This window comes from Mesitornis unicolor, unplaced genomic scaffold (genome assembly GCF_000695765.1).
Source record: "Mesitornis unicolor isolate BGI_N332 unplaced genomic scaffold, ASM69576v1 scaffold1399, whole genome shotgun sequence".
Classification (NCBI taxonomy): Eukaryota; Metazoa; Chordata; class Aves; order Mesitornithiformes; family Mesitornithidae; genus Mesitornis; species Mesitornis unicolor.
In genome coordinates, this window is record NW_010206323.1 from 75,409 (window position 1) to 88,540 (window position 13,132).

Sequence of the window (13,132 nt, forward strand, 5' to 3'; positions counted from 1 at the left end):
TTGGCTGCTCTCCTCCAGTGCTGCTGATTTTCAGAGATGGTATCAGTCTTTCACATCCTCCGTGACTCCACAATGTTTCCCAAAGATGAAGGTGAAGCATGGGCTGATGGAATGTTGCTATCAATTAAGTAAATCACCAGATGATTTATCCACTCACATTTCTAGGAGATATTCAGCATGATTTTTATGAACAGAGAGAGCACTGAACAGAAGTAAATGAAAATTTCTTCTTTTGCCATGTTGGTTAGCTCCAGTTCCTTATTTGTTTATTTTTGTTCTTTTTGGTCTGCACACTCCCATGTGCAAAGTAGAAATTAGGAGATCTTGCACTCAGTAAGACTGGTAATGAGAAGATTAATATTGGCACGAATAAAACCTGCAGTATACTGACTTGTCCACCGTGCAGTTTTCATCCTTCCAATTTCCTGATTTTATCCACTGTAAAATAAAATTATGTAAAGGGCTGATGAAACTATAATTAATAGGAGCATCAATGTGCAAAACAAATAAGTAATTTTCTAGGTGTCCAAAACAGGCTTTCCCTTACTTCTTTCTCTCTCTTTTTTTTTTTTTTATAAATAATTTATAAATCTTCCTGTAAGAGACTAAATACAAAACCAACCAACCAAAAACAACTGCAAAAGAAAGTCCAAAGACATTATTAAAGCCACTTCTTGTCCTTCCATACAAAGTACACAGTAAGGAGAAATTCTCCCCTTTCCAGTTCAGGCCAGATTTGGCAGTGTTGGCCAGGATGTCGTGTGGTCCACCAGCTCTGGGCAAGCTCCTGTGGGCAGCTGCCTGGCCAACCTGGGAAGACACATTGTCCTACCTTTTGACTTTTAGCAGTCATGCGAGCTGCTCAGAAGAGTCTAGATGGTCAGGGATAGGCAAGCCAGTTATAATGGTCAAACACTTGTTCCACACAGTGAACGTGGGGCACACCGGCTGCCCAAATGTAATGTCAAAAGTGTAAAGGTGTAGGGAGTTCAAAGCATCATAAAAAGCAAGGGAACCGTTGTCATAGTCCAGCAAGATCCCGACCCGCCGGAGGTGAGGCGCAGGCTCAATGGGGATTTCTTTGCTGTTGTGCCGCACCACCCACGTGTTATTGCAGCGGCAAAGCACCCAGGAGGCAGAGTTCTTCCCAATCCACTCATGCTTTGGGGCTGACTTGTAAGAAATACCAATGGCATACCTGCAAAACAAAAAACTCAAGGAAACAAATGCTTCCTGACGTGTTTGTCTCTCAGTGAAGTCAAATGTTAGCCCAGAGGACTCACTGGAATGCCCCAGTCTCTTACTTCTGCTAGTTAAGTTCCAATTAAGTGACATTTCACTGCAATATCTGCACAGGCTTAATTAATGTTTTTCCCCATCTTTCTTTTGGGTTTGAGAGGTCAGGGAAACTTTATTGTCCCTCACATTGTTTATAGTTTGGCTGCTATGGTAATTTTTTTGGAGCACTTGTCTATTGTATTCAAAAGGAAAATTGCTGAATAGTCAGCAACTACGAGTTTAAATCAAATTTCCACTTACAAGCAGATGAATGCAGAGGAATTAATTGATTTTAAAATACATTGCTATCTGTCAGCTAATCTGATCTCTTCTTGCTCCTTTAATATATGGCCCAGAAGAAGGAATGCAAGAGTAAACATCAAAGGAGACATTAAAAAACCCCTTTTTGCCATTCCCAAATATGTTTTGCCAGATGTTGGTGTGGTTTTTAAGTTCAAATGAGCATTTTTGAGACTGGGTTTTGGGCCAAGTGAAGCAATTGTAGGTGAAGACATTTGCTCTGCAAATCATAATTTATGGCAAGATGTGCAGGGTAAAAGGATTGCAAAAATGTTCTCATTAATGGATACCAAGGGTAAATACCCAATTTCTCATATATAACAGAAATGTAAAAAGTTCCTCACGTTCTAGAGACACTGCAGTACTTGTTGGGCTTTCAACCAACAGAGACTAATGTGCCATAAGTTGCTCTATTTCCATTCCCTAATGTTGGCACAGGCAAACAGTATTTTTCTTGTTTGAGAGAGTGGGCATACCTTGAAGACCTCACTGATTTTTCCACTCCATTAACTTCCATTATGATTGTTGCCTTTGAATCCCAAAGGATGACATCTCTTCCACTGACTAAAGGGCCCCTGAAATCCACCCCTCTATGACACAGGGGATCATTCAGAAGTGGAGGAATGCACTTCTCTATTTCCTGCCCCTTGCTTCATACTCTGGGCCACAGACCTACAGCACTACTGCTTCCTGCCCTGTCCCTAGGAGTCAATCTGACTTTTCTCTCTGTGAAACAGGATCATCAAATTGTCCCCATACTCTGTTGTTGGATTTTTTCCTTACTGAAAGATGTTAGCATCTTTCTTGCTTAATAAGAAATGATCCCACTTATGATGTTCTCTCTGCTGTATAAACAAGGTGAAACTTTCTGACCTCTTTAATTTACTACAATAATAAAATGCATTGTATGTGGGTTCAGAAAAACCCCATCCTGAATCACAGAGGGAAAGTGCTGTGAGGGCCACTAAATATAAAGATGCTCTGTCTGGCAGACTTAGTTCCAGAGTCCAAAAGTGCTGGAGACTGGGAAAACAGTCTGACAAACAATGTGAAAGCATATGTTTGTGCAGCTCTTTTACAATTCCCCCTGCCTCTGCCACTGGTCTCTGCCAGTGAAACTGTGCTGGGACCTGCATGAATGTTTGGTGTGAACTGGTGATTCTTTCCACATACATTTTTATTTACGTACCACGTACTCCCACTTATAACCACTTCCCAGTAGTGCCGCCCACTGTCAATGAACACATTGCCAGCTACTCCATAGCTCCCTTGGCTTGTGAATCGCTCCGGTGTGTGGCTCTTCTTGGAGGATGTTTCATCACGTTCCACTGTCAAGTTATCATGAGACACTTTCAATTTTCTATGAGCAGACTTGGGGTCCAGTTTAAATGGCTGACCTAGAGAGGAAGAGACAAAAAAGGCAGAAGAATGGCTTGGCTTTGATTTTTGAAAAGAGAGTGGATTAGAGAGCCTTGAAGAAGCCCACAAGATTACATAGCCATATTAATTTCCTCTGAAGTGTTCTTGAGATACACTAACGATTCTGCTCCTTGCAATAGCTAGTTTGCATTGTCAGTTTACTGTCAATCTCATTGTGCACTAACTTCCTCGTGTCAATAATCCCTGAAAAGAGCCCTGCATAATCATCACGCCCATTATCTCTGACCTAGAAGTAACCCTGAATACTCTAATTCTTGCATGTAATTGAAACCAATATACATGGTAATAAAGGGTTGCTTTTTTCACAGCATATTAGATTTAGAGTGAGTTGCATTCTGTCAATTCTCTAGGGATAAAGCTCCATAATAACATCTTCATCGTTACTACAAAAAGTATGATTTTAAATCCCGCAAAATGAGTTTGAAGATAAGAGAAGGCACTAGCCTTGTCTGTTCATTCACTTATAGCTTTATTTATAACAAACAGAGTCAACAATTCAGGATCACTTTGGAAGGATGCCTATGTGGTGCTGGATACTGTGCATTAGAAAGAAGGAAGTGAACTGTAACTTGGTCCAAATAATATGGTGTAAAAACATTACTGAGGCTGTTGCTTTTGGCAAGCATCTTCAGCTGTAGCACAAGGTTTGTAGACAATAACAGGAAGCTTTTTGGTAAACTGAACCCTGTAGATATATAAAGCCTGCCACAGTTTTGACAGGCTTGCTCATTGTGTCAAAAAGCAGAATGATCATTTGCCTCCACCAGGAGACAACTTGGAAACTATGACTTCATGAGTGGTCCAGCAAAGCCCTTTTCCCTTCTGACTGTCTTTCATATCAAGGGAAAAATAAAATGTAAACAGAAGATTTGATGACATGCACAGAAACAGAAATCAGTGCTCTTACGAGGTCTGTCTCAGGCACTGACATGTGTACTTCAAATAAGATGTAAATTATTCAGAGTTTATGAAGGAACAGTTAAGCATTTCTCATGCAGTTAACCAGAAAGCATTAATATGTGAGAATAAGAAGAAATTAAGTTCATCTGAACAGTGACAGTCAATATGTGTTGGCTTAGATCTCTAGGCAATCTGAAAATGCAGATGTTTAAAATGGCAGATGATTGAGGCAATACTAATTCTCAATTAACATTATTAGAGATGGGTCAGGAATTAGATAAGGAGTACTTTTAGCTTTAGAGTTATCATCTATTTCATAATGTGTATTTAGTTGTATATTATTAACAAGTATAAAATGAACCAATTGGAAAGTACTTGGGGTACATATTATCTACTTTTTCTTACTGCCTGGTAGCAGTAAAACACCTGTGGCCTGCCTCTCTAACTGGTTATTAGCCTTTGTGTTTCTGAAGCAGTATCTGAAGGATGTCTTCCTCCGTACTGAAGCGTATCTGGTCACATAATTTCTCACAGTCACCTGAGAGATTGCTTTTGAGCCATACTGGGTCACAAAGAGACAAAAGAATGAAAGATTGTAATTTCCAAATGGGTCCTCTGGTTATGCATTTGCTTGTAGGTTACCAAGTTTAACAATAAGCAGATTCTTGGTAGCAGACGTTGGGTTTGTATGAGCAGCTTTTACACAGAAATGCAAGCCAGGTTCATTTCAAAAAGGGGAAAATGAGAAACGTGTACATGCCATTGCCTGCAGCCCCCCTCTTGCAACATTCAGTGTCTTCGAGCACCCTCCCCTACAATAAGCAGGTTTCAGAGAATGCACAAATCCCAGTGTTCCCTTTCCAGCACTCAGAGATGCTCGTGATAACTACAAGACTGAGGCATTGGCTGGGACACAAGAAGAAAAGGCTGAAAAGCAGTCTTAGAAATGCTATACTACATCTGCTAATAATTTGTGTAACCATTGTTTTTTTGAAGTGGGATCTCTGACTACTCTACCACCTTATTGAACTCCATAAAAAACTGAGGGGGATGGAGCTAAGGAGTTTTCCAGCATTGTAAGAAAGAGATTGTTTTGGAGGTTAAAATTAAACTACAAATTATCCTATGAACACTATACAAAAATAAAATGTTTTATTGCAAACATAAGAAAAGTTTTTGCTTTGTAGAGGAAAAAGAATAGAGAGGACATTAAAATGAAACCACAAAAGAGTATTTTCAATCATTTCACATGTGATGACTCTGTTCCTAAATGATGTTTCCAGTGACCAAACTACAGATGCATCTCTCAAAAAAAAAAAAAAAATTTCTGCACTGCTGAAGACTGGCAATCTTGAATTGAGTTAAATAAGTGGCTTTCATTGTGGGAAACACTCTAAATAAGTTATACTGCTCTGCACTCTTGTATCGTCCAAAGAACAAACCTAAAAAGGAAGGAGAAGAATGTGTGCTGGTTCTCACGTTACTCACTGTTTGTCTTGAGCTTGCCGGGCTCACTGCTCCTGCTGCCCGCCTGATTAATGGCCTTAACAATGAAGATGTACTTAGTGCCACTCTGTAACCCGTGCACTGTGTAGTGGTTTTGTTTGATATTGGGAACAATCATCCAGCTGTCGGCTGAGTTGCATAAACCTGCAATTTCCAACAGAGCACATTAGTCATAACATACTAACTACTTTGTAACAGAGGAACATTTAGAGCACTCCAGAGCATCCAATGACTGATATAAAGTTTGCTTGTGTACCTTTTAAAGTTTTGTTACATTTACTGAGTTGCTACTTAATTCCACTAACTCATTTCAACAGTCTTCATCCAAGGTACCTTTTAAGTTCTTGTTATGTGAAGTCAACCATAGAAAACGGACATTTAAGATATGGCTCAGTGGAGGGACGAGCACTCTTGAGATTTTTCATATCCCAGCACAAGGAATTCTTTATTACTTAAGAGCTACAGGATTATGGAGCTCCCATCAATCTTAATGAACTCAGTTTAAGCCTTGAAAAATGAACACAAACAGTACTGCCAGGGGGGCTGGGGAGGCACCTTTGCTGATAATCCCCAGGTATGTATTCCTCAGGACCTGAAGCAAATAATGAGAGGCCAAACAGGGTAGAGCGTGGGCTCCACAGCAAGCTTTGGCTCTTACACTCCAGACTTTGCCAGGATGTAATCTAAGCCAGTACATTTAATGGATGCAACTTTGTGATTTATGATTTATGTCCTCATGCTCAGATATCAATTGGGGAAAAGCTGGGTAATTTTTCAGTTACAATTTTTTGGGGGGTATGTTTGATGCCTACTGCAGAAGTGTAATATGTAGGAAGTAAGTAAAATAAGGAGTAATATCATCTGCAAAACAGGAAAATACTACATTAAGATGAACTTACCTACATAAATTTTTCCTACTGTGATATAATTGCTATGGCAGTCAATCACCCATATTACTTACTGTACATTTTGAACAGCTCGTGGTCTAATAGATCCCCAGTCTGATAGCTCTCTTATTATAAATGTTTACATAAATTTACAAATTTAACATTAATGAAGTGTATATATATTCACAACCTTTTATATAGCTATACAGCTAGAAAATTATAGATGGAAGCATATGCATGTGTGTGCATATGTAAGGCTGGAAAACTTAAAAGAAAAAATGCTTGATTGGATTAAGAATCTGACAGACTTCTTGGTCTCTACTTTTACTGGGCACAGAACGTGTCTTGAAAGCTACTGCGTTATTAAAAAACAGCTTTCAGCTTTTAACTCATGTTTTACCAGTAAGTACTAGTGAAAAGAATCTTTTAGAAGTCAGTAGTAATTTCAGCATTGCATATTAGGCAATACAAAACCTTTACATAAAGTAAAAATTAAAAGGCTACTCGACATGAAACTTGAACGAAAAAGACCTGTGATACAGGTTTAGAGACTCACAGATAATTCATAACCATACTGGAAGATTTCTTCCTAATTTGGAATTGGCTTTTCATAACAAAAGATCATTACCCTAGATTTCAATCTAAGAATTATGGAGTCTTTGTCTCAAAGTTCTCTTAAATTACAGAGTATCCTTGAGAGGCAAACAAATATTCATCCTGTTGTGCGAATGGGTAACTGAGGCACAGTTTCTGGTGGGACTCAGATCACCTTGTCATCTAATGAAGAGTTGCAATAGCTAACATGTTTTTCTAAACTCTGAGGAGAGGCAGAAATCAGTGAGTATTTTATATCATATCTCCAGGCACGAACATCCTACCACAAGTGTCTCTATTTTCTTGGCCACAGAGGAAGCCTAGGTGAGTAGCATAAGCGAGACCTTTAACTTCAGATATCTGAAACGAGGTGAGATGAATCCCCCTGTCAACCCGATTTGACGTCTGGAAGTCTAAGCCTGTGGCTGAACTCAAACATGGGTTGTGGCCTTTGGACCATGATTTACCAAAATGAAATAATTTCTTTGTTGCAGTTTCCTGGTGTAAAGTGGGAAAAAAGAACTCTAGTATGCTCCTTATGCTCCAACCAGTGACCATCCTGACTGCATGCAGCCTCCTTAAATATCAGCTACAAGGAATTCAAACAGTTTGCTATATGTGGATAGAAGCAGCAAAGAAAAGCAACCCTGCAGCACTGTTTTTCTCAAGACTATTGAAAAACTAGATTATACAGAGCAATCATCTCTCTGTCTCTTGAAAAAAATACCACAGTGTCATGCCCCATAAAAACCCCCCTTGTGCCTAGCACCTGTACTAAACTGCTTATAGCAACATCAGTCCACATCTCATTTCACTGATCCATTCCTACTGTATGATGTTTAATTTTTTTAGGCTGGGTCTGAATAGGTTTCTGAAGAGGAAGAAAAGAAATAAAAGCAGCATTTTCCTGGCATAAAGTATTTCATTGACGTCTTAGAGGAACCCTCATCTTTTCCCAATAAGAAATTGCCACAGGTATTAGAGTAAAGGCACAATTGTTCTGTAGCTGAACTACTACACTGATTTTGCATTGAGACCATCACTTACCTGGCTCATAGGTACTATTGCAAAATAACTACTAAGCTAAAATAAAACAAAATGAAGCACTGGATTGAGAGGGAGTCCGAGATGACCAAGGAATCCCTAACTCAGATATCTCTGGTGGAGTATCAAATAAGATATGTCAGTATATGAGATGAATCCAGACAGGAGTCCTGGAAGTATCTTCCCCTTCCACAACCACACTTCAAAAACAGGTCTATGGTATACATAGGCCACATACAAACAAACCCTTATGCAGACACAGAAGTGCCCAGATTTTTGCTAAATCATCTCAGAAATAGATTTGTATCAGTCACTACAACTCTCTAAAGGGCGCAGTTTTCAGGCTTGCATTACATATTTTACGTTACCCTCCAGAGACTGATCACTCTTTAACAAAGTACAAAACTTGGATCTAATACATAAAGGACTGTAAAGGTACAGGTGCACTGCTATGAGTCTCCTCTTCAGTCTAACCTCTCTTCCTGTGTATGTGGAATTATACATACCCAACACTCACTAGTCTACAAATACTCACACAGAGTAAATAATTATATTAGTAAATAAACTAGTTAGTGCTTAATTTAGATTTCTGTGTACAGAAAGCAGAGACACAAAAATTTTACATATTGCTACATCTTGGCTTCTGCTGTTTGAGTTAATAGCAAAACACTCACAGGCAGGTATAGATTCATCTCACCTGACCTTGAACAAAGAGCAGGGTTCCTGAGTTAGGACCTTATTTGCTCTGAAGTCTCTGCACAGTCAATAGGGAGAGTTAAGAACCCTCTGTTTGACCTGACTCATGTTCTAGAGGAATGCCTTATCCTCCTCTGTCCTATGAAGCCAGGCTGGGAGAGTTGGGGTTGTTCAGCCTGGAGAAAAGAAAACTCCAGGAAGGCCTTATAGCAGCCTTACAGCACCTGAAGGGGGCCTACAAGAAAGCTGAGAAGAGACTGTTAAAGTATGTAGTGACAGGGCGAGGGGCAGGGTAGATTTAGATTAGACATTTGGAAGAAGTTTTTTACCACGAGGGTGGTGAAAGTCTGGAGCAGGTTGCCCAGTGAGACAGTCGAGGATCCATCCCTGGAGACATTCAAGGTCAACCTTGATGGGGGTCTGAACAATCTGATCTAGTTAAAGAAGTTCTTGCTTACTGCAGGGCAGGTGGACTTTAAAGACCTTTAAAGGTCCCTTTCAACCCAATGCATTTTATAATTCTATAATTCTTTGATTACACAAGATATTTTGGATTTCTTTTCTTTGTCCTTTCAGTCTTAGAAACCCCAGATTACCAGTGTACAATAAATGTTGGATGCGCAGTGACTGACTTGGTTACTTTGCTTGACAAACTTTGGTGTCCTAACAAGCTTGGATCTTCCATATGTGCCAAGGGGCTCAGCAATGTGTCCATGTGATTCCTGACAGTGAGGTATTTGATAACAGGCTTTAAACTGAACTTTTATTCAAAAATCTTGACAAGGAAGTTTTGATGATATCAAACTACAAGTCCAAACCCCTTCAAAACAGAGAATAGTAACTAGTGGCAGCCAAGTTAAGCTTCTAGGCATGAAAGAATATTTTGTCACAGCATCAAAAGAATTCCTCTCAAGCTATGCCGTGTCAGGACACCCTTTCTTCTCTGAATACAAAAGAAGATGAAGAAAGATCAAGGAAATGAGCAAGCAGCCTGGTAACACAGGCATCCAAGGGTAGCGTTTGCCCTCTCAGCTCCCTGTTGGTAGCAGCAGGTTAAGGGGAATAGCACACATCTCCTCACTGGCACAGCAGCAGGAGCTAAGGGTCTTCTATTGTACTCACTCCTAATCCAGGCTACATTCGGGTTTCTTGTTTCAAAAACCCAGGGTTTTTTACAGGGTTATGCAGGTGGCAAAACAATGTATTTGAAAACTGTAGCCTACAAAAATGTAGAGAATTTAAATTACATCCTGGAATGGTGCAGTGAGCACAGTGATGTCCGTACAGGATGTGTGAGTTTCCCAGACAAGTTTCTCAGAGTCTGGAGGTAATAATTTGTAAAGCTGTTTTCCTGGTGTTGGCTGTTGATGCACTTTAAAAAACAGATGGGGAAAATCCCAAGGTGTAAATCCTCCTAAAATTTACACTGGCAGATTTTAATAAAATACATCTTCTTGAAAATGCGAAGAGGAGCCCAAAGGTCATGGGAAAGTTATTTAATCTCTTGGGTATTTTAATTATTTTAAAATGCTTTATTTAAATAAATTATTACCAATTCAAATTGGTAGAACAAATACAGTAGGTGAAGGTAACAGATAGCTCTCCACCCCGGCTCTGCACTCTAATGTGAAGGAAAACAATATATGCAGGATTTCTGCAAAGCACATCACATTATGTTTAAGACATACACTCTTTTTATACTCTTCAAGAAACAGAAGTTTTCTTGGTTTTATCCCAAATCTGCTTTTGTGCCATTATAACTCACTAAAATCCTCAGTAGCAGTCTGAAGATTGTAAGGAATCGGTTTTTAATAAATTAAAGCTTCCAGAAACAGACAAAGGTTAGAATACTCAAAAATTAATTGCTAAACCATAAACTCACTGTTTTTCATGGCAGTTTGGGCTCCTAATTGGTACAGATACTTCAACAAAATTTTATTCTATTTTATAGGAAGACTAACCATGTAATGCTGAGAATGTTCTGACATTATACTGTATCCTTAATACAGTGATTTTTGCTATTTAGCCAATGAAACTAACCTAAATTCCTTTTACCAGGGAAGAGAGAATGATTTACTGCTTTTTGTCTGGAAGAGAGAGAGATGTGTTTTTCATGAAGACATCTTGTATTGCAGCTAGTAAAAAGCTGGATGTTTGAATTTTAACCTTCCTGAAGCACACTAAAGCAATTTCATGATGCTAAAAAAATGCATACTCAATAAATACTTGTAAATTTATTGAAATAGGATAATGACATTATAATGCATGTTAGCTAGCTAGTGACAAAGTAATTTTAAAAGCCTTTACCATATTCAGATTGCAGGTGATTAGCTGCCTTTCAGATATGCAAATATGTGAATAGTATAACTGAGAACAACTGCTTTAGTAAAAGCCTGTGTACTTTAAAGTTCTGTATTGCTCTTATGCACAGAACAGGGCTGCCAAACATTTAATAGCCAAGCAGTTTGACGACATTTGGAAATAATCTTTTCTGTATGAAATAGGATTCAAAATGAAATACTCTATCTGAACCTTTTCTATCAAATGTTAACTCTCCAATTTTTCAGTTAATAAAAAAGAACATAGTTGATTATGTTGGATAGAAAATACACTAGAAAAACAACATTGCTTGTTTTTGTTACTGAATTCTTAGCAATCTCTGAATGATATGTGCCTCTGGTAGGGGAAATGTACTGAGGAGTGGAAAGTGCAGTCAGTCTGGCTATGTGGTTTTAAGAAACTGATTTCAAAATAACAAACTCCATTAGCACGGTAGGTGGGTATGTATGCAAAGTGATTCTTATTGTCTCAGGGGAAAAAAGCTCGTTGGTTTCATGTAGCACTCTACCTACTCCTTCGTGACCAATTCATAGCTACAAAAACATAGAACTGAAGACAGTCTATGAACTTGTTTACATTATCTGCTATGGGCAACACACAATACCAATGGAAACCTTTGGGGATATGACAGAAATAAATAAAAAAATAATTATGTGCAACAGCATGTAAATGCCATAAATAGAAATAAATTTGTGCTAATTCAAAATCTATTCCATTAAAACAAGATTAAAAAAAAAATCACCCAGCTTCAATGCATCAACTTAAAGGGGGTCTATGGGAAACATGGGGAGGAACTTTTTATCAGGAAATGTAGTGATAGGATAATGGATAAAGGTTTTAAACTGAAAGAGAGTAGATTTAGATTAGATATAAGGAAGAAATTGTTCATTATGAGGGTAGTTAGGCACTGGAACAGGTTGCCCAGAGAAGTTGTAGATGCTTGACCCTGGAAGGCCAGGTTGAATGAGACTTTGAGCAACCCGGTCTAGTGGAGGTGTCCCTGCCCACAGCAGGGGGGTTGGACAGGATGATCTTTAAGGTCCTTTCCAACCCAAACCATTCTGTGATTTTATGATTCTATGAAGGCTGCAGTGCAGCGCTTGCTAATGCCACTTACAGTGAAAATAGCTCTCTGAGTTATACCACACTATTAAAGTATACTCCGATATTCTAGGCACAATCTTGGAAAGGCGTCTCTAAAAGTTGGGATATTAGACCCTTGTGCAGGAAAAGAATATAGTCCATCAAAGTGAAGAAACATCCAAGAAGTGTTCTGAGTAAAATCAGGTTGTTAGTGGGGAAATCTCCCATACCAGTAGAAGTTGGAATGAACTGGGAGAGTCCCATGTGCTAGAAACCTGGGCAGATCTGAAGCAGTTAGATTTGGCAAGAACATCTCCAATGAAGGTGTTAAAATCTACATTAAATAATGAGAGTTTTTAAAAGCTTTACAATGCTTAGAAAACTCTTCCACATATCTATGCATGTGTTTAGTTTGGTTTAGCATTGTAGCTTTCAATTAAATTGAAACTAAGAGTCAGAATAAGTGTGCTATTGCACTCAAAACAGCAACAACAACAACAAAAACAACAGAGACCAGTTCTTCCATCTCTTTCTACTGTTATTTAAGGTCTTCAGAGCATTTTGTAAACAAAGTTTCTTACAGTGTGTTGTTTTCTCTTCAAACATGTAATGACACAATTTTTGCAAAGTGATAAAATGAAAGTTCAGACTGCATGCTGAGCACTTCATGGTATACCTAAAAATTATCATATTGCATCTCTGAAAGTAGACTAATTGATACATGTTTTACAGATCAAAGCTTTTGCCTTCACATGGGAAATGTGTAATACCACCCAAAAATGAAATATCTTGTTATTTATTTACTAGCAAGCAAAGAGTAATACCCCACATCACAAGACTGTGGAAATGGCACACCTTTCTGTTGCTGTGTTCACACATAATGCCAGTAATTGACTTCCATAAAGCCTTCTATCTTAAGGCCATAGATAAAAATGGGTCAGAAAGCAAGCAATGTACTGTGTTATCATTAAGACATGTCTGCTTAGTAGTGATTAATCAGGGAAGCTTTTCCATCCTTATCTGCCATGTTCCAATTTCTTACAAATGACTACTTTGGTGTCTGG

The 13,132-nt window shown here is 38.6% G+C and overlaps 1 protein-coding gene across 1 annotated transcript; it reads right to left on the reverse strand.

The window, feature by feature from the left end:
• Positions 1-595: 595 nt before the first annotated feature.
• LOC104546330 (E3 ubiquitin-protein ligase Midline-1-like) lies at positions 596-5,562 on the reverse strand. Its single transcript, XM_010191692.1, has 3 exons — positions 5,407-5,562; positions 2,768-2,975; positions 596-1,198 (listed from the first exon to the last, which is right to left on the reverse strand). Exons 1-3 carry the CDS (start codon positions 5,540-5,542, stop codon positions 850-852), a joined length of 693 nt encoding a protein of 230 aa, XP_010189994.1. The 5' UTR covers positions 5,543-5,562; the 3' UTR covers positions 596-849.
• Positions 5,563-13,132: the final 7,570 nt, after the last annotated feature.